Below are 18,838 nucleotides of genomic sequence, written 5' to 3'. Positions count from 1 at the left end.
TCCTGGGATGGAGCCCCACCTGGGCTCCTTGCTCAGTGGGGCGTCTGCTTGAGGATTCTCTCTCCCTCTTCCTCTGCCCCTCCCCCTGCTAACACGTGCTCCCTCTCTCGCTCTCTCTGTGTCTCTCAAATGAATAAAGATTTTAAAAAGTTATTATTTCCACTTATAAATTATTTGATATACTATAAATATATATATATAGAGAGAGAGAGAGAGAAAAGGAGAGAGAGAGAGAGAGAGAGAGAGAGAGAAGAATGTAAGTTCCATGATAGGGAAGGATTTTTGCCCATTTTGTTCACTGTTCACATGTATAGTTCCTAGCTGAGTATCTGGCAGGTGATAGGTGTTCAACAAATATTGTTAAATGAATAAATATTTTTACTTCAGTTTTTCTTATAAGGTTAATTATTACAAGACACATGTCAGTGAATCAGCAAGATCTAGATCCAGACAGTACTACAGATATGGAAGATGTTACAAATGCTGAAGAAGAACTTATTAAAGAATGTGAAGAAATGTGGAAAGATATGGAAGAGGTAAGTACCAAGAGGTAAAAGTGATATATATGTATCAATTACTATAAGATTTAATTCCATTTCAATAATAGACTTAAGAAAAATAATTATGCTGGTTCCTAAAAGCCATTATATTATACGATAAATATTTATATAGCTTTTAGACCTGTAAGCATTTATTCAGGATTCTTTATGTCAGAGAATATAGAGCTATAGAATGAGAAAAAATTATGGCAGTCCCTGCCATAGGAGGTTATCATCTAATAGAGGCAGTAGCCATTGTATTAGAAATATTGTGGTAGAAATGCAAAGACAACTTAGGACAAGTAGTAAACCTAGATTGAAAGGGTCAAGGATAGCTTCTAAAAGCAGTAATAACTAGGAGCGCCTAGGGTGGCTCAGTTGGTTCAGTGTCTGACTCTTGCTTTTGGCTTAAGTCATGATCTCAGGGTTCTGAGATTGGGCCCTGCATCGGGCTCTGTACTGGGTGTGGAACCTGCTTAAGATTCTCTCTCTCCCTCTCCTTCAGCCTCCCCCCCCACAACCTGCTTAAGATTCTCTCTCACCCTCTCCTTCAGCCCCTTCCCCACCTTAAATAAATAAATAAATAAATAAACAAACAAATAGCAGTAATAACTGAATTCATTTCTAAAGAATAAATAAGAAGTAGCCTCTGAAATTAGGAGAGTTACACAAAGCAGAAGGAACAAAATATATAAACATTGGGAGAGATTAGAGAACTCTAGGTAGAATATTATGATTTAGTAAATTGGAAGAAGGACCTGTGGAGTGAGGCTGGAAAAGTAATTAGGAGCAAAAACGGAGGATTTTGTTGAATTTATAGTATGGGGAGCCATCGAAAGATTATGAACATGAAGTGACATGAGATGCAGTTTGCGAAAATTACTTGGTGATTTTGAAGAAAATGAAATATAGAAAACTGACACTACAGGTAGAAAGAGCATTTCAGAGGCTCTAGTACTAGCTCTGATAAGAAGTACTGTAGCGCTAAATCCTATCATTGCAAATAGTAGGATTCAAAAGATACTAAGGCTGTAGGACCTAAAGGATTTGGAACTTGAATTGTTATGAAATGGAGGAAAATTATGGATATTTTCAGGTTTCTCATTTGGGCCAACCTTGGTGAGGTTCATTTCCTAAGACAGAGAATAAAAAAGTGGAGAGAACATGTAATTATGGAGTTTGAGTGAAAATATGAATTAATTTAGAAAATGTTTGAAATTTATGTACATTTTATGAATTAGTGAGGTAGAATCACTTCTGGTAAACTACAGTATGTTGGTAAAAGTTTTTTCTACTTAAAATAACATAGTGTGTGATATAGGCCACAGCCTTTGCATCCCATTCTTTGCAGTAAAATTTTAGATTAGGGCAAGTTATTGGTTTTCTTTTTTTCCTTTTTTCTTTTTTATAAAAATTATTTTTTTTTTTTTTTTTTTTTTTTAAAGATTTTATTTATTTATTCAACAGAGATAGAGACAGCCAGCGAGAGAGGAAACACAAGCAGGGGGAGCGGGAGAGGAAGAAGCAGGCTCATGGCGGAAGAGCCTGACATGGGGCTCGATCCGACAACGCCGGGATCACGCCCTGAGCCGAAGGCAGACGCTTAACCGCTGTGCCACCCAGGCGCCCCTATAAAAATTATTTTTAATATAAGTCCTTGGTATTCTGTATAATTAGTATATTTTCAAGAAAATATATATAGTTGGTTTTTTTTGTTTGTTTTGGTATTTTTTCAGTATAGAAATTGGAATTTAAAAATAACAAATTTTGCGGGGCACCTGGGTGGTGTAGTCGGTTAAGCATCCAACTCTTGATTTTGGCTCAGGTAGTGATCTCAGGGTCCTGGAATCAAGCCCCGTGTTGGGCTACGAGCTCAGCGTGGAGTCTGCTTGGGATTTTTTCTCCTCTTTCCTGCCTCTCTCCCTGCCCCTGCTCTCTCTCAAATAAATAAATCTTAAATTTTTGTTTTTTTTTTTTGTAAAAAGCTAACTGCTGCTAGAAGTAAACACACAAGTAAAATTTAAATTACCCATATTTTCAGTCAGATGTAATCACTATTAATGGTTGTGGGTTTTTTTAATGGAATAGAAACAATGTCTCCTGAAGGCTTTATTTTCTTATGATCTTAACTATCTTGTTACCTCTTTTGTTATTTTTCTATAGTGCTTTCCTTCTTGTTCTTTTATTTCCTATTTTTCTCATTATCTAGCTTCTAATTCACCTTAGCTATTAGTTTGTATTTTCTTTTTCTTTATTTTTTATGTTCTTTTTTTTGTTCTATATAGAATCTAGTATCCCTTCTACTTTTGGTGCGTTCACCTCAGGATCTGTTTGGGGGCCTTCCTGATCCTCTTGCTTAGAAAGTGAGAAATGTAAACTCTTCTCTTACAGCAGTTATTTGTATTTAATTTTTTTAAAGGAATGTTACATTGACTGGTATAAAAGAGGGAAAGGGAATTGTCTGTTATATATAAAAGCTTATAGTGTGTGACTTGTTTTATTTACTTTTTTTGTTTTGTTTTGCTTTTTGTTTTGTTTTTATTTACTTTTTAAATCAAGTATCAGAAAAAATTATCACTTGTTGGAACTGAGACACTCACTGATTCAAATGCTCAGGTATGAATCCTTTTTTTCTTCCCAAAAATAGATAAGTTTAATTCATTTTGTTTTGGATAAGAATATTATTCATCTGTATTAAACCCACATAATAGCTTTGTTGATTCCTGTATGATTAAGCAGGATTCTGCTTAATTCTCTCCTCTTCCTGATTTAAGAGAAGTATTCTAAATACTTTTTGAATAAACTATTATAAATATTTTATTATCTTTTAACAGTTACACATGTTTAACTGTTGAGTGAAGAACTGCAATTAAGACACCTTGTTAAAAATTTGAACACATAGTGTCCTACTTTGTCTTAGGTATAGTAGCCAGTTTTTTTACTGTATGTGTGGAACCTTAACTGAGTTTACTGCATGCTTAAATAAAGGATTAGGATATCTATTTTAATAATTAAGGACCTATGGGATTGGTTTAGAAATAAACCAATGGATCAGTGCAACAGTTTAAAAATTTAAAATATGACAAAGATGATAGTTCTAGTTTGTGGGAAAAGGATGAATTAGTTAATAAATGATAGTGGTACAACTAATTATCCACTTGGGAGAAAATAAAATTGGACCTCTGTCTTTCATTTTTAATATATAAACATATATTCTGGATGGATTGCCGTAAAAATCTTACAAGAAAAGTTAGGAAACTATTTGTGCAGTCTAGGGATAGGGCAAACTTCTTGGCTAATAGTAGAAACCGAGATATTATAAAAGAAAACTGGATATATTTGACCATATGAAAAATTAAAAATGTTTTAGTGTTAATTTTAAGAACAAAGTCAAATATACAAATGACTCTAAAGAAAGTTCTCTAAAACTGGTAGTAGCATTTCAGAAGACACAAGAACCAATTGAAGGTACTCCCGAGTTCCAAATCATGCAGTTTACATTTAAAAACCAGTTCAGTTTGTTACAAGGGCAGCAGGTGAGGAAGGTGTATGCTTGTGTCTGCTGCCAGCAAGCTGTAGTTGGGGGTTCATGTGCTTCATGGCCCATTACAGAGAGAGCAGCAGACAAGTAATGTCGAAAGCAGAGCCAGCAGCCATCAGTTCATGGAGTGGGATATAATATGGAAGCTTTCTTGAAGGCTTTTGTTTTTTGTTCTACTTCTTTTCATTAAGACTGGAATCAAGCTTACGTGTAAACTATTGGTAATTTTAGCTTCCTTTTGTGCTATTTAGTGTAAAACTGTCTAATTTGAAAAAAATGTAAGTTATGAAAAATAAAGATTGAGGCACTGCTCCAAAAAAACCACAAATTTGATATCATTTGGGAATGAAAAGGAATAATGGCCTTGATTGATTGTAACAATATGAAAAAATGAAAATCTATTAGCATGACAATGATGAATAAAAATGAAAATGAGAGAGATAGTAAAAGAAGGGGAAAAAACTAATTTGTCACTTTTGGAAGAACCTATTATATTAGATTTTTAAAAATTAGTGATAGAAAATTAAGCCATCTTTTAAAAAAATTTGCATCTAAACTGAATATTGTATTTGAAACAGCATTATATAGTAAATAAACCGTCATCTGGTTTTCTTTGGAAATGTAGTTTTCATATTGTAGAAACTGAGACCTGCTGAATTAGAATCACTAGCATGGTGGTGCAGCCACTGGAAAACAGTATGGAGGTACCTCAAAAGTTTGGAAATAGAGCTACCCTATGACCCAGCAATTGCACTACTGTGTATTTACCCCAAAGATACAAATGTAGTGATCTGAAGGGGCACCTGCACCCCAATGTTTATAGCAGCAATGTCCACAATAGCCATCTATGGAAAGAACCCAGATGTCCATCGACAGATGAATGGATAAAGAAGATGTGGTATATATATGTATACAATGGAATACTCAGCCATCAAAAAAAATGAAATCTTGCCGTTTGCAGTAATGTGGATGGAATTAGAGGGTGTTATGCTTGTCTCTCTCCTTCTGTTCCTCCCGCAGCTTGTGCACGCTCTCTCGCTCTCAAATAAATAAATAAATAAATAAATAAATAAAATCTTTTAAAAAATGGTTAAAAAGACAGTAGTTGTTCTTTTAGTGTAAATATTAGAGTAATACCCATTGCATTTTTTATCTGGCTACCATTAATAATTATATAGAGGTGATAAAAAGTGTTCTGAAATTTTACTTTAAGCATACATAGACTTCAGTTTAGTAATCTAATCAGGCAACAGATTTGTCACATAGATTTGTCATTATCAAAATTACAATGATTGGAGCCACTTCATATCAGAAACATATCATCTTAAACTCTTGTGAAATAAAATTGGTTTTTATAAGTAGCCTGTGGAAGCAGTCTCATTTTATAATTGTCTCTGTGTACGTATTTAAAGAATTTTTTTTATTAAGTAATTTCTGCTTAATGTAGAGCTCGAACTCGAACCCGAAATCAAGAGTACATGCTCTACTGCCTGAGCCAGCCAGGTGACCCTCTATGTATGTATTTAAATTTATTTTTAGCAACCTAGCTAAAAGCAGTTGCTATTTTTTCAAAAGTGCATAGAGAAAAGAGAGTATCTTTAAAGTAAATTTGTCTTTTTTAAAGTAAACTCTACCCCCACTGTAGGGTTCAGACTCATGACTCCAAGATCAAGAGTTGCATGCTCTACTAACAGAGCCAACCAGACTCCCCTAAAACAAATTTGTCTAAAACTTTTGGCAAGAAATAACATCTTATGTTTTTAAAGATTTTATTTTTGAGTAATCTTTATACCTAATGTGGGGTTCGAACTCACATTCCCAAGATCAAGAGTCACATGCTCCACTGACTGTGCCAGCCAGATACAGCTATATTTTTAAAACAATATTAATTTAGGGAATAAACGAAATATACTTAGGTCCTTTTATTTAGGTCGAGTGGTAAAGTAGAATTGATCATTTTTTAAGACTTTATCACTGGTATAACAGGCAATTTATGAGCTATAATTAGTAATGGTTTAAAGCAGATTTCTGTTTGGAGTGATAATTTTTTATACTTTGGATGCCTATTATGTTAGCTATTTATGTTAGGAACTTGTGTTAAAGTATTAAGAATGTCTACACTTTCATCTATGAGTATCTATGAATAGTCTGTAAAAAATGACTTTGTTTTATATACTTGCTTTTTTTATAGCTGTCATTATTAATTATGCAAGCGAAATGTTTGACTGCTGAACTCAATCAATGGCAGAAAGAAAGTCCTGAAAGTAAGGTTCTTGTTTTTAGATTTATATTTTTGTAAACAAATTAATGGCAAATTAATTTAATGATTATAAGAATTACAAGATCCATTTAGCCTTGTTGAAATTGCCTAAGTTTTTCTTTCATTTATATATATTATTTTGTGATTATTTTATTATAGATTTGGGTGAAATTATAATAATCTTAAGTTATGGAGACCTTATTATAAGCATCATTTGACCCTTATAGACACTATGTTACCTGCTCAGTAGAAACTGTAAATTATGTCTTAATGAATGAAACTTACCTAGTAGAGGGTACTTGGGTGGCTCAGTCGGTTGAGTGTCTTCCTTCGGCTTAGGTCATGATCCCTGCCTGGGTCCTGAGATTAATCCCCACATCGGCTCCCTGCTCAGCAGGAGAGTCTGCTTCTCCCTCTCCCTTCGCCTCTTACCCCGACTTATGCTCTCTCTCTCTCACTCACTCACTGTCTCTCAAATAAATAAATAACAATCTTTAAAAAAAAGGAGAAGAAACTCACCTAGTAGAAGAGAAAAGTTATTTTAGATACTTATTTACATAAGGACCACATAGATTGTATGTTGCCTCTTGACTTGTCCAAAGAGGTCAGCTATATATTTGCCTTTTCTCAAGAAATAGAAAATGACTTAAAAATCTGTAGTTAAAATACCCAGCTAGGAGTTACTTTTCTATTATGAAAGCTTACCTTTTCTGTGCCACGTATATGTGTGTATTTGGTATTTTATATGGACTATACTTCTTTCTTTTAACATGTCCCTTCTCCTTTCTCCTGCCCATTTGCCTCCTTTCCTTTAGCTCCGCCCAGTTCCCATTTTAGTCTCCTTCGTAGGTTTATTGTTCTCTAATCCCAGTTTTTGGAATTCTTCTATTCATTCTCTTTCTAGACAATTTCAACTGCATTCTTGATTTTAACTACTTACTATATTCATCCCCACCACTGTTCTACATCTTCACTACCACATGATAGTTTTTTATATTTTAGCATTTCTGGTATATATATATGTTTAATGCAAATTAAAGTAACAGCTGTATACATATATATACTTATATACATATACATATATACAGTTGTTATTTTAATTTGCATTAAACTGTATATCCTATTGCCTCCTCAAAGTTATATTTAGCATCTCAAAGGCTGCTCATACTATGCTGTTAAAATTTGCTATTCTCTAGAGCATTGTGCTCAGCAATTTTCGCTTCCTACTCTATATGCTATTCCAGCATTGTATCTTCTGCTTTTGTTTTTATATGTTATACTGCCTTAATAACTTTTATATCAGTTTGCTAAGGCTGCCGTAACAAAGTACCATGGACTGGGGTTGCTTTAACAACAGAAATTAATTTTTCATAGTTCTGGAGGCTAGAAGTCCAAGATGAAGGTGTTCGCAAGGTTGGTTTTTTCAGCAGCCTCTCTTCTTGTCTTATAGCTTGCCATCTTCTCCCTTGTTCTTCACATAGTTACCCATCTATGTACTAATCTCTTTGTATGAAGTCGTCAGGTATAATGGAGTAGGGCCCATCCTAATGACTTCATTTTAACTTAATCACATTTTTAAAGACCCAATTCCAAATACATGCACATTCTGAGGTGCTGGGGATTAGAACTTCAAAATATGGATTTGGGTGGATAGGAGAACACAATTTTTATGAGTGCTACCAAATCTATGTATCCAAGCCAGACTTTCGGGAATGTAATACTTATGTATCTCTCTACTTTCTAGACATCTTTTCCAAAATATTCTACACATGCCTCAGATTTATGAATTGATCTCTATTCTCTGATCTATTGAATGGAATCTATTTAATCAGTCATAAATTTAAGAGTACTTCTTGATTCTTCCTTTTTCATATATTACATATAGCCAGTCATTAAATATTAAGTCCTGTTGCCACACATTTACACTAGGCCCTCATCACCAATCCACTAGTTTGTTATAATAGACATTTTACCTCTTGTTCAAGATTTTTTTTTATTAATAATAGAAATTTTCAAACTTGAAAGTTGAAGGTCCATCTTCATTTTTTTGCATGTGCATTATCTAGTTTTCCCATTACCATTTGTTGAGAAAATTGTTCTTTCCCCCACTGAGTTGTCTTGGCATCCTCGTTAAAAATAATTTGACCATATAGTGAAGATTTATATCTGGATTCTCTATTCTCTTCTGTTGGTCTATATGTCTCTATTGCCAGTAACACACTTTTTTGATTATTGTAGCCTTGTAGTAAATTTTGAAATTAGGAAATGTGAGACCACCAACTTTGTTCTTCTTTTTCAAGATTATATTGGCTATTTGGGGTCCTTTGAGATGCCATGTGAATTTTAGGGTGGATTTTTCTATTTTCTACAAAAATGTTATTGGGATTTTGATAGGAATTGCGTTGAAGCTGCTGGTCACTTTGGTAGTATTGATGTCTAATAATATTAATTCTTCTAATCCTTGAACATAAGATGTTTTTCAATTTGTTGCTATCTTTAATTTCTTTCAGCCACATTTTGTAGTTTTCAGCATACAAGTCTTTTGCTCCCTAGGTTAAATTTATTCCCAAGTATTTTATTCTTTTTGATGCTATGTATCAGGGAATTTTCAATGTTTATTTTTCTTATTATCATCATCCCTTATATACACATTTTGTACTGGTGACACCAAGCACACAGGCTGACCTGTAGGCCAAATACCCATTTTGCTTCGGGCTGCCAGTCCCACAGACTGACACACTGAAATGATTTAAAATATCTTTATATTCTTAGAAGCTGCTATATTGTATGGGTTGAAATGATTATATGAATCAATACTGAAGTGCTACTCATGACCACACTGGCCAAGAGGAACATTATTAACTTTATGTTCTTAGAACCCTTCTCATTGCATTTGTTGAAATGATTTGGTAGCCATCTGTGGGCTGTCAATAATCAGTTCTGATACAGGGCCTATGAAGCACATGTGGAAAGCTCTTTCCTGTTAGAAGACCCTCTAGAGTAGCAGATAGATTAGAAAATTTTCAGTAGCATATTATTTGAGAAATTTTAAATAGTACTTTATTAGGAAAGGTAAACTTAAAGTACAAAGGTTGAACTTTTCTAAGTATAAGGATTGAATTTTGCTATACAAAATTAATCTGAAATGTTACTTTATACTCATAAACTGGCAAAAATTTTAGAAGAGTTTATATCTTTTGCTGTTTCTTATTGCTAATAGAAATTCTTTAGAAAAGAGTCTGGCATCCTATATTAAAATTAAAAATACACATTTCCTTCTACGAAATTCCATTTCTGGGAATTTATCCCAAAGAAATGAAAGCATTAGTACATAAAAACATAAATTAAAAAATGCTTATGGCATCATTGTTTTTTGTGGCTAAAAGTTAGGTACAAAATTAATGTTCAGTTGGTACTGATATCACTCAATACACTATGGTATATTTACCCTGTGGAATAATTTGAAGTGATTTAAAATTATGAATTATACTTACACCAGATAAATAGAAGGGATTTCCATGGGGATTTTGTTGAGCAAAAATAAGAATAATGTATATGATACTCATTCTTGTAAAACCAACAATAGCAGAATGAATAACCCTTGCATGTATATGTACAGATAATGTACATGTACATATACATATACATGCATAGGATCATATAATTAGATAGAGATATATTTAAGGACACAGTATAGATTATTAAGTTTATTTTTGAGAGATTGAAAAACAAAATCAAAAGGTGCAAAAGCCAAAAATACATAGATGTCATGTTTGTCTAAAATTATATATAAGTTGGTTATATATGTAAAGATGTTAAATAAGACAATAGAGGTATCTTAAAAACCACAAAATCAGGGGGCGCCTGGGTGGCACAGCGGTTAAGCGTCTGCCTTCAGCTCAGGGCGTGATCCTGGCGTTGTGGGATCGAGCCCCACATCAGGCTCCTCCGCTATGAGCCTGCTTCTTCCTCTCCCACTCCCCCTGCTTGTGTTCCCTCTCTCGCTGGCTGTCTCTATCTCTGTCAAATAAATAAATAAAAAATCTTAAAAAAAAATAAATAAATAAAAAAATAAAAACCACAAAATCAAATTCTTTATTTTTGAGAGCTAACTAAGCATATATGTATAATTTTGGTTTGTTTTGTTTCTGCAGTAATTCCACTGAATGAAGAAGTTCTAGTAACATTAGGGAAAGAGGAGGTAAGTTACTTAATGAATCTGTAGTAACCCTAATTAACTTATAACTAGAAGTGTTTGGGATTCATGACGTAAGTAGGATGAATCCACTTTAAAGCCATATTAATTTTGATTTTATATTTTTTGAATGAAATATTTTAAATGACTTGAATTTCATTTTACCAATTTATGTATCAGAACTGTTGTTAGTATTTAGTAGTAAACTTTATTCTTATACTTAATTTTCAGTTGATTAAACTCTTTATAATAAAAGCAAAAGCATTAAACATAGTTAAATGATCATCGCATACATCTGTTTTTCTCAAAACTTAACCCACATATCAATAAAGACATTTTTTTTAACATGTAAGTCCATTAGGTCGAAGTCCATTAGGTCAATCAAACATTGTAAACAAGATTGTAATGCATGGAAAGAAATAACTATCTGTGTGTCAAGAGACAGAGATAGGGATGAAAAGATACTATCTGCCCTACAGAGTTGAAAAAAGTCTTGGGATTTGAAGGAAACTGGTACTACAATATTCAAGGTTCAAGTCTGAACCTAAAACAAAAAGCCTCCTTTAACTGCAGAACATAGACTGTTAAGCTTTCTCTCTTCTAATCAGGCAGCTAACTTTTTACCCCCACACTTGGAAACTGGAGGTATAAGATATGGAGACATTAAACTATCGAGGCTCTAGACTCAGCGATACCAGGTTGGGTGTTTAGTAGGGTTGGTGTGTAGGTCAAGAGTCAGAAAGATCAAGTTAATATTTTTATACTGTGTGGTGGAAGTACCAGCTCCTTTCCTGGCTCTTTATCCAGAGATCTTACAATCTATTATAAAATAGCCTCAGACTGGAGATAAAACAATCCTCTCTGGAAAATCTAAATGGTTTAAGAAAAAAGATGTACAAGTGTTAATATATGGGGTTCTCAGAGTGAAAAAGCAGGATTGGTATACATCAAAAAATCCCATTCATAAACAGAGTTTTTAGTATTTTTGAGTTTTAAACATAAATGGCCAGCCAATGGTCATCAGCATTTGTGAATGCCTCCAAATGGAAAGGCAGAAACCCAAAATAATTGACAAAGATGAACTTTAAGGAAATAGAGACAATTCAGGGAACAGAGAGAATTTAATAAATAATATCTTCAGAGAGATAAAAATTTTTTTGATTAAAAAAATAACAAGGGAACCTGGGTGGCTCAGTCAGTTAAGTATCTGACTCTTGATTTCGGCTCTTGTCATGATCTCATGGTCATGAGATCTAGCCCTGTGCTGGGCTCCTCACTCACTGGAGAGTCTGTCTGAGATTCTCTCTCTCTCTCCCTTTGCCCCTTGCTCTGTTTGTTTGTGTGCTCTCTCTCTCAAATCAATCAATCAATCAATCTTTGGGAAAAATATTAAAAAATAACAGAATGCCAACTTAAAAAAAGTACTATTTCATACCCCCTAGCATGGCTATAATTGAAAGACAGACAAGAACAAGTATTGGTGAAGTTATGGAGAAATTAGAACATTGATAAACTACTAGTGGGAGTGTAAAATAGTACAGCCACTTCAGAAAACAGTCTGGTAGTTCCTCAGAAGATGGAGAAGTTACTATTTGAACCAGTAGTTTCACTCCCAGCTGTATACCCAAGCGAAATGAAAATAAGTTTGTGTCCATACAAAAACTTGAACATGAATGTTCATAGCGACAGTTTTCTTAATGGTCAAAAAGGGTAAACAACTCATGTTCATCAACTGATGAATGGATAAATAAATTGTGATGTTTCTATACAGGGATGTATTATTGTCTAAAATAATGAAGTACTGATATGCCATAATATAGGTGTATCTTGAAAACGTTATGCTAAATGAAAGAAGCCAATCACAAAGGATTACACATTATGTTATTCCATTTATATAAAATATCATTAATAGGTAAATCCATAGAGACAGAAAGTAGGTAGTTGCTTCTTGATTATGGCTGAGTGATTAGAGAGGAAGTAATGAGTGACAGCTAATGGATACTACTAAAAGGTTTCCTTTTGGGTTGATGAAAATGTTCTAAAATAGATTGTGATAATGTTTGCACAACTCTACAAGTACAGTAAAAATTATTGAATTATACACTTAAAGTGGGTACTGTGTGGTATGTGAATTATATCTCAATGAAGCTGTTATTTTAAAAAGGGCCAGTCAGAATAAGAGCCTTTCTAAATGAAAACATGATACCTAAAATAATCACAAAAATGTTGGTAATTATAGTCATGGAAATCTCCTACAGAGTAAGGATGGCAAAAAAAGGGAAATTGGAATAACCGAAGGTAGTAGAACTAGAGTATCAACTCAGAAGTACAAAAATACAACCAGTAGAAGTTCCAAATTTAAAAAAATGGAAGGAAGAAATAATAAGTAATACATGAACATTTTCCTGAATGAAAGATAAAGATTCTTCTTCATGTTGAAATGAGCCACCAATATCAATATCATGAATTAAAAATGACATGACATAATCATCCACTGTAATTTTCCCTTTAGCAGCAGCCCTTAGGCTAGCAACTCTGATTTGAACTGGCTGAAATCCAAATGATCCAGTACCAGCATTGGTCTTAACATTCTGCTTTCATTTTAACTACTACAGATAAAAATAACAAAGAGATTGAATATTTAGTTTCTTTCTTTCTCAGTATTTTATATTTCCTTATACATCCAGTCAGCCAACTGTCTGAGAATTTTTTTCTATCATTTCTAAATTCCCAGACTACTGCTGTCTGTAATTACAGACATTATTGATCATGGTGCAACTGTCATCTTCTATCTTTGTTGACTGGGTAAACATCAGGCACCAGGTACATCATTCTCTGCCCCGTTATCCTTCTTTTTCCCACACAGTGCTTTAATTATGTTTTGGCGAGCCAGGGTCATTATAGCAAAATCCCACTTCTGATGCCAGCTGTTGTCAGGGTTTTCCCTAAGACCACTCTCGTTTCGTTGATGGGGACACAGGAGTCAGAGAAGCTATTGTACTCATGGTTATAGTTTATTACAGTGAGAAAACACAGATTAAAACGAGCAAGGGAAAACACACATAGGCTAAGCTTATAGTAGTCCTTTCCCAGTGGAGTTAATAAATTTGTTTAATTCTCCTTGTAGCCGAGGGCACAACATGCGCAAAGTATTGTCAAATAGGGAAGTTCACCTGAGCCTTGTTGTCTAGAGTTTTTATCAGAAGGCAGTCATTATGCATAGGGGGCCTCCTTGACTGACCTTACCTGCTCACGCTCCAGCCCTCCAGAGCAAAATTGCAAGTGTGCCAAGTGTGGCTCGAACTCACAATACCAAGATCAAAGGTTGCATGATCAAAAGACTAAGCCATCCCAGCACCCCTATATAAACACTCCTATCAGGCATAGTATTCCAAGGCCTCAGAGCTCATCCCTCAGGAGTCCACAAGGGACCTGTCCTCAAGAGAGGCCTTTCTTGGTAATGTGCAGTTTGTGCAACCTTGGCTTGCTCAGTTAACTCTTCCCTGCACACTTTTTATTCTCTTAACAGTGTCTTTGAAAGAACACAAGTTCCCAGTTTGATTAACTCTGTTTTATCAAGGTTTTTTTTTTAAGACTTGTGCTCAAATATAAGAAATATTTGCCCAACCTAAGGTCACAAAGATTTTCTTGAATGCTTAATTTAAAAATTTCAAAGTTTCACATTAATGATCCAGTTTGAATTAATGTTTTTATATAGAATGAGTTACTGATAAAGCTGTATTTTCTTTCATATGAATACTAATTGTGGGTGTTCCAGCACAAATAGTTGAAAAAAATTACTTTTTCTCTTTTGAATTTCCTTTGCATGCTTATTGAAAATTAATTGACTGACCATATATGTGTGGATCCATTTCTAGACTCCATTTGTTCTTCATTCTGTGGTTATTTCGTTTCCTTTTTTCTGTGTTTCTGTCTTTAGGTCGATACCACATTAATTAATTTACTGAACTTTTTAAGTCTTGAAATAAAATAGTATGAATTCTCTTTTTTATTCTTAATCGAAATTGTTTTATATTTTCATATAGAGTTAGCTGGTCATTCAATCCCATAAAAATCTTGCTGAACTTTGACTGAGATTACCCTGATTCTGTAGTTTAATTTGAGGAGAATTGACATCTTTAACATACTGAGTCTCAGTTCAGATCCATGAGCCCTGTATGATCTCTGTATTTACTTAGGTCTCCATTTATTTAGTGTTTTAAAGATTTATCTCATCAGTATTTTATAATTCATTATATCAAAGACTAAAAAAGAAAAAAGACATTTGATTGTCCCAATGAATTCAGAAAGAATAAGTGATAAAATTCAATATTAATTCTTGATTTTTTTAAATTTTTATTTTTTTAAGCAAACTACCCCCTATATGGGGTTTGAACTTATGACCTCAAGATCAAGATTCTCATGCTTTACTGATTGAGCAAGCCAAGCATCCCAATTCATGATTTTTTGAAAGACTTAATAAATTGTAATAAAAGTGTCCAGGTCTTAACACATTTTTGTCAAGCTCATTCCTTTGGTATTTCATATTTTTGATGCTATTAAAGTGGTATTCTTTTTTCAGTCAACAATTATTTAATCCTGATACCAAATACAATTAATATTTATATATTGATCTTCTATTAGTGAGTATGATAAACCTTTATTCTAGTGGCTTTTTTGTAGATGCTGTAGGATTTTCTACCTAGCTAGTTATGTCATCTGACATCAGGGGCACTTAAATTTATTCCTTTACATCTGGATGCCTTTTATATGTTTGTTCGTTCTTTCTTTCTTTCTTTCTTTCTTTCTCTCTCTCTCTCTCTCTCTCTCTCTCTCTTCTCTCTCTTTCTCAGAGAGAGCAAGAGAGCAAGAGCATGAGCCGGAGGGGCAGCAGGACAGGGAGAGAAAATCTCCAGCAGACTCCACACTGAGCATGGAGCCAGACTCAGGGCTCGATCTCACAACCCTGAGATTGTGACCTGAGCTGAAACCAAGAGTCAGGTACTTAACTGACTGTGCCAGCTAGGTGCCCCTAGATGACTTTCATATGTTTTTCTTGGCTTATTGTACTGTTCTAGAGCATTTATTTATTTATTTATTTTAGAGATTTCTTTATTTGAGAGAGAGGGCTCACTAGCAGAGGGAAAGGGAGAGAATCCCAAGGAGACTCCCCACGGAGAGCAGAGCCCAACACAGGGCTCAGTCTGACAACACTGTAATCATGACCTGAGCAGAAATCAAAGAGTCGGTGGCTTATCTGACTGAGCCACCCAGGTGCGCCTGGAACATTTGGTAACATATTTAATAAAAGTGGTGAGAACGGACATTTTTGCCTTGTTCCTCACCTTAGTGGATAGCGTTCGCTCTTTCATCATTAAGTATGTTAGTGGTAGGTTTTTCGTAGATGCCCTTAATTAAGTCGAGGAAATTATCTTTTATTACAATTTATGAAGTTTTTTCTAAAATCATAAATTATTATTGAATTTTGTCATTTATTCTTTCTGAATCCTTTGAGAAGATGATTATTTTCTATTTTAGTCTGTTGACGTAATAAATTACACTGAATTTTTTTTAAGCGTGGAGTTTTATATTAATTTCAGGTATACAATATAATGATTCAATGATTCTATACATTTCTCAGTGCTTATCAAGATAAGTGTACTCTTGATCCCCTTTATCTGTTTTCCCTATCCCTCCATACACCTCCTTTCTGGCAACCCAGTATGTTCTCTATTATTTAAGACTCTTTGTTTGTCTGTTTTTTTTTTCTTCTTTTGTTTCTTAAATTCTACGTATAGGTGAAATCATATCGTAGTAGTCTTTCTGTGTCTGATGTATTTCAGTTAGCATCATCCCCTCTAGATCCATCCATATTGTTGCAAATGGCAAGATGATGTTCTTTGTTATGGCTGAATAATATTCCATAGTACATATATACCATATCTTCTTTATCCATCTATTGAAGGGCACTTGGGTTACTTTCATATCTTGGCTATGGTAAATAATGCTACAGTAAACATAGGGGTGTATGTATCTTTTCAAATTAATGTTTTCATTTTCTTTAGGTAAATACCTAGTAGTGGAATTACTGGATCATATGGTAATTCTATTTTTAAATTTTTGAGGAACTGTTTCCCACAGTGGCTGCATCCATCTGCATTCTCACCAACAGTGCATAAAGATTCCTTTTTCTCTACATCCTCATCAACTCTTGTTATTTCTTGTGTTTTTGATTATAACCATTCTGATAGGTGTATAGTGATATCTCACTGTGGTTTTAATTTGCATTTCCCTGATGATTAGTTACATTGAGCATCTTCATGTGTTTGTTGGCTATCTATATGTCCTCTTTGTTTGATCTTTTTAAGATTTTATTTATTTATTTGAGAGAGAAAGTGAGCACGAGTGGGAAGGATGGGGGAGAGGAACAAGTATACACCCTGCTGAGTGAGGAGCCCGATGCAGGGCTCGATCCCAGGACCCCAGGATCCTGACCTGAGCCAAAGGCACATGCATAACTGACTGAGCCACCCAGATGCCCCTGTATGTTCTCTTTGAAAAAATGACTATTCAGGTCCTCTGCCCAGTTTTAATTGGATTATTTGTTTTTGTTGGTTTGAGTTGTGTAAGTTCTTTATATAGTTGGTTATGAACCCCTTATCAGATATATATCATTTGCAAGTATCTTCTCCCATTTAGTAAGTTTTATTGATGGTTTCCTTTTTACTTTGGTGTGGTCTCAGTAGTTTAATTTCACTTTTTTTTCTTTCTTTTTTTTTTTTTTTAAGATTTTATTTATTTTTTTGACAGAGAGAGACAGCGAGAAAGGGAACACAAGCAAGGGGAGTGTGAGAGGGAGAAGCAGGCTTCACGCCGAGCAGGGAGCCCAATGTGGGGCTCGATCCCAGGACTCTGGGATCATGACCTGAGCCGAAGGCAGACGCTTAACTGCTGAGCCACCCAGCGCCCCTTGCTTTTGTTTTCCTTGTCAGAGGAGACGTATCTAGAAAAATGTTTCTATGGCTGATGTCAGAGAAATTACTGTCTATGTTTTCTTTTAGAAATTTTATGGTATTAGGTCTTACATTAAAGTCTTTAATCCATTTTGAGTTTATTTTGTGTTTGGTGTAAGAAAGTGGCCCAATTTCATTTTTTTGCATGTAGCTGTTCATTTTTCCCATCACCATTTGTTGAAGAAATGGTCTTTTTCCCATTGTATATTCTTCCCTCCTTTGTTGTAGATTAATTGACCATAACAGCATGGATTTACTTCTGGACTCTATATTCTGTTCCGTTGATATATCTGTTTTTGTGCAGTATTGTTCTGTTCTGATTACTACAGCTTTGCAGTATATCTTGAAATCTGAAATTGTGAAACCTCCAGCTTTTGTTCTTTTTCAAGATTGCTTTGGCTATTTAGGGTCTTTTGGGGTTCCATAGAAATTTTAGGATTATTTGTCCTAGTTCTGTGAAAACTGCTGTTGGTATTTTGATAGGGATTGTGTTAAATCTGTAGATTGCTTTGGGCAGTATAGACATTTTCAACAATATTGTTTTTTCCTGTCCGTGAGCATGAAATATCTTTCCATTTGTTTGTGTCATTTTCAATTTCTTTCATCATTGTTTTAATAGTTTTTGGAGTATAGATCTTTCATGTACTTGGTTAAGTTTATTCCTAGATATTTTATTGCTTCTGGTGTAGTTGTAAATAGATTGTTTTCTTAATTTCTCTTTCTCCTGCTTCATTGTTAGTGTATAGATATACAACAGTTGCTGTATATTAATTTTATACAGTGACTATACTGAATTCATTGACTTATTAGTACATTGATTTTTTAAAAAATTTGTATTACCTGTTTAATTAACCATGTATTCCTAGGATAAACCCACTTGGCTTAATCTTTTTTATTTATTGATGGATTTAATTTACTAAAATTTTATTAAGGTTTTTGTGGCTATGTTAATGAGAGATACTAGTCTATGGTTTTCTTTTCTTGTGACATCTTGGTCAGGCTTTTGTATCAGGCCTAATAAAATAAGTTGGGTATTCTCTCTTCAAAAGAGTTTGTATAGAATCAGTATTATTTATTACTTAAATGTTTGTTAGAATTCACAGGTGAAGCCATCTGGGCCTGGAGTTTTCTTTGTGGGAAAATTTCTAGCCACAAATTCAGTTTTCTTATGGCTAGTCAGGTTTTCTCTTTTTCTCTGAATCAATGGTAGTTTGTGTCTTTTAAAGAGTTAGTCCATCTCATCTAATTTGTCAGATTTATTAAATTTGTTCTTAGCATTCCCCTATTACC

General features: G+C 34.1%; 1 protein-coding gene across 1 annotated transcript in view; it reads left to right on the top strand.

The window, feature by feature from the left end:
* Window positions 1-18,838, top strand: part of CENPK (centromere protein K) — a 36,454-nt gene that overhangs the window by 7,849 nt on the left and 9,767 nt on the right. The window contains exons 3-6 of the mRNA XM_026498892.4: window positions 388-536; window positions 3,099-3,155; window positions 6,272-6,344; window positions 10,495-10,541. Of these exons, the coding sequence (XP_026354677.1) occupies window positions 420-536; window positions 3,099-3,155; window positions 6,272-6,344; window positions 10,495-10,541 (294 nt within the window). The 5' untranslated portion in view covers window positions 388-419. The remainder of the gene's footprint in view (window positions 1-387; window positions 537-3,098; window positions 3,156-6,271; window positions 6,345-10,494; window positions 10,542-18,838) is intronic.

The sequence above is a fragment of the Ursus arctos genome, unplaced genomic scaffold (genome assembly GCF_023065955.2).
Source record: "Ursus arctos isolate Adak ecotype North America unplaced genomic scaffold, UrsArc2.0 scaffold_5, whole genome shotgun sequence".
Lineage (NCBI taxonomy): Eukaryota > Metazoa > Chordata > Mammalia > Carnivora > Ursidae > Ursus > Ursus arctos.
The sequence above is the reverse complement of the archived record's forward strand: the minus strand, read 5'-3'. Positions and strand labels throughout refer to the sequence as shown.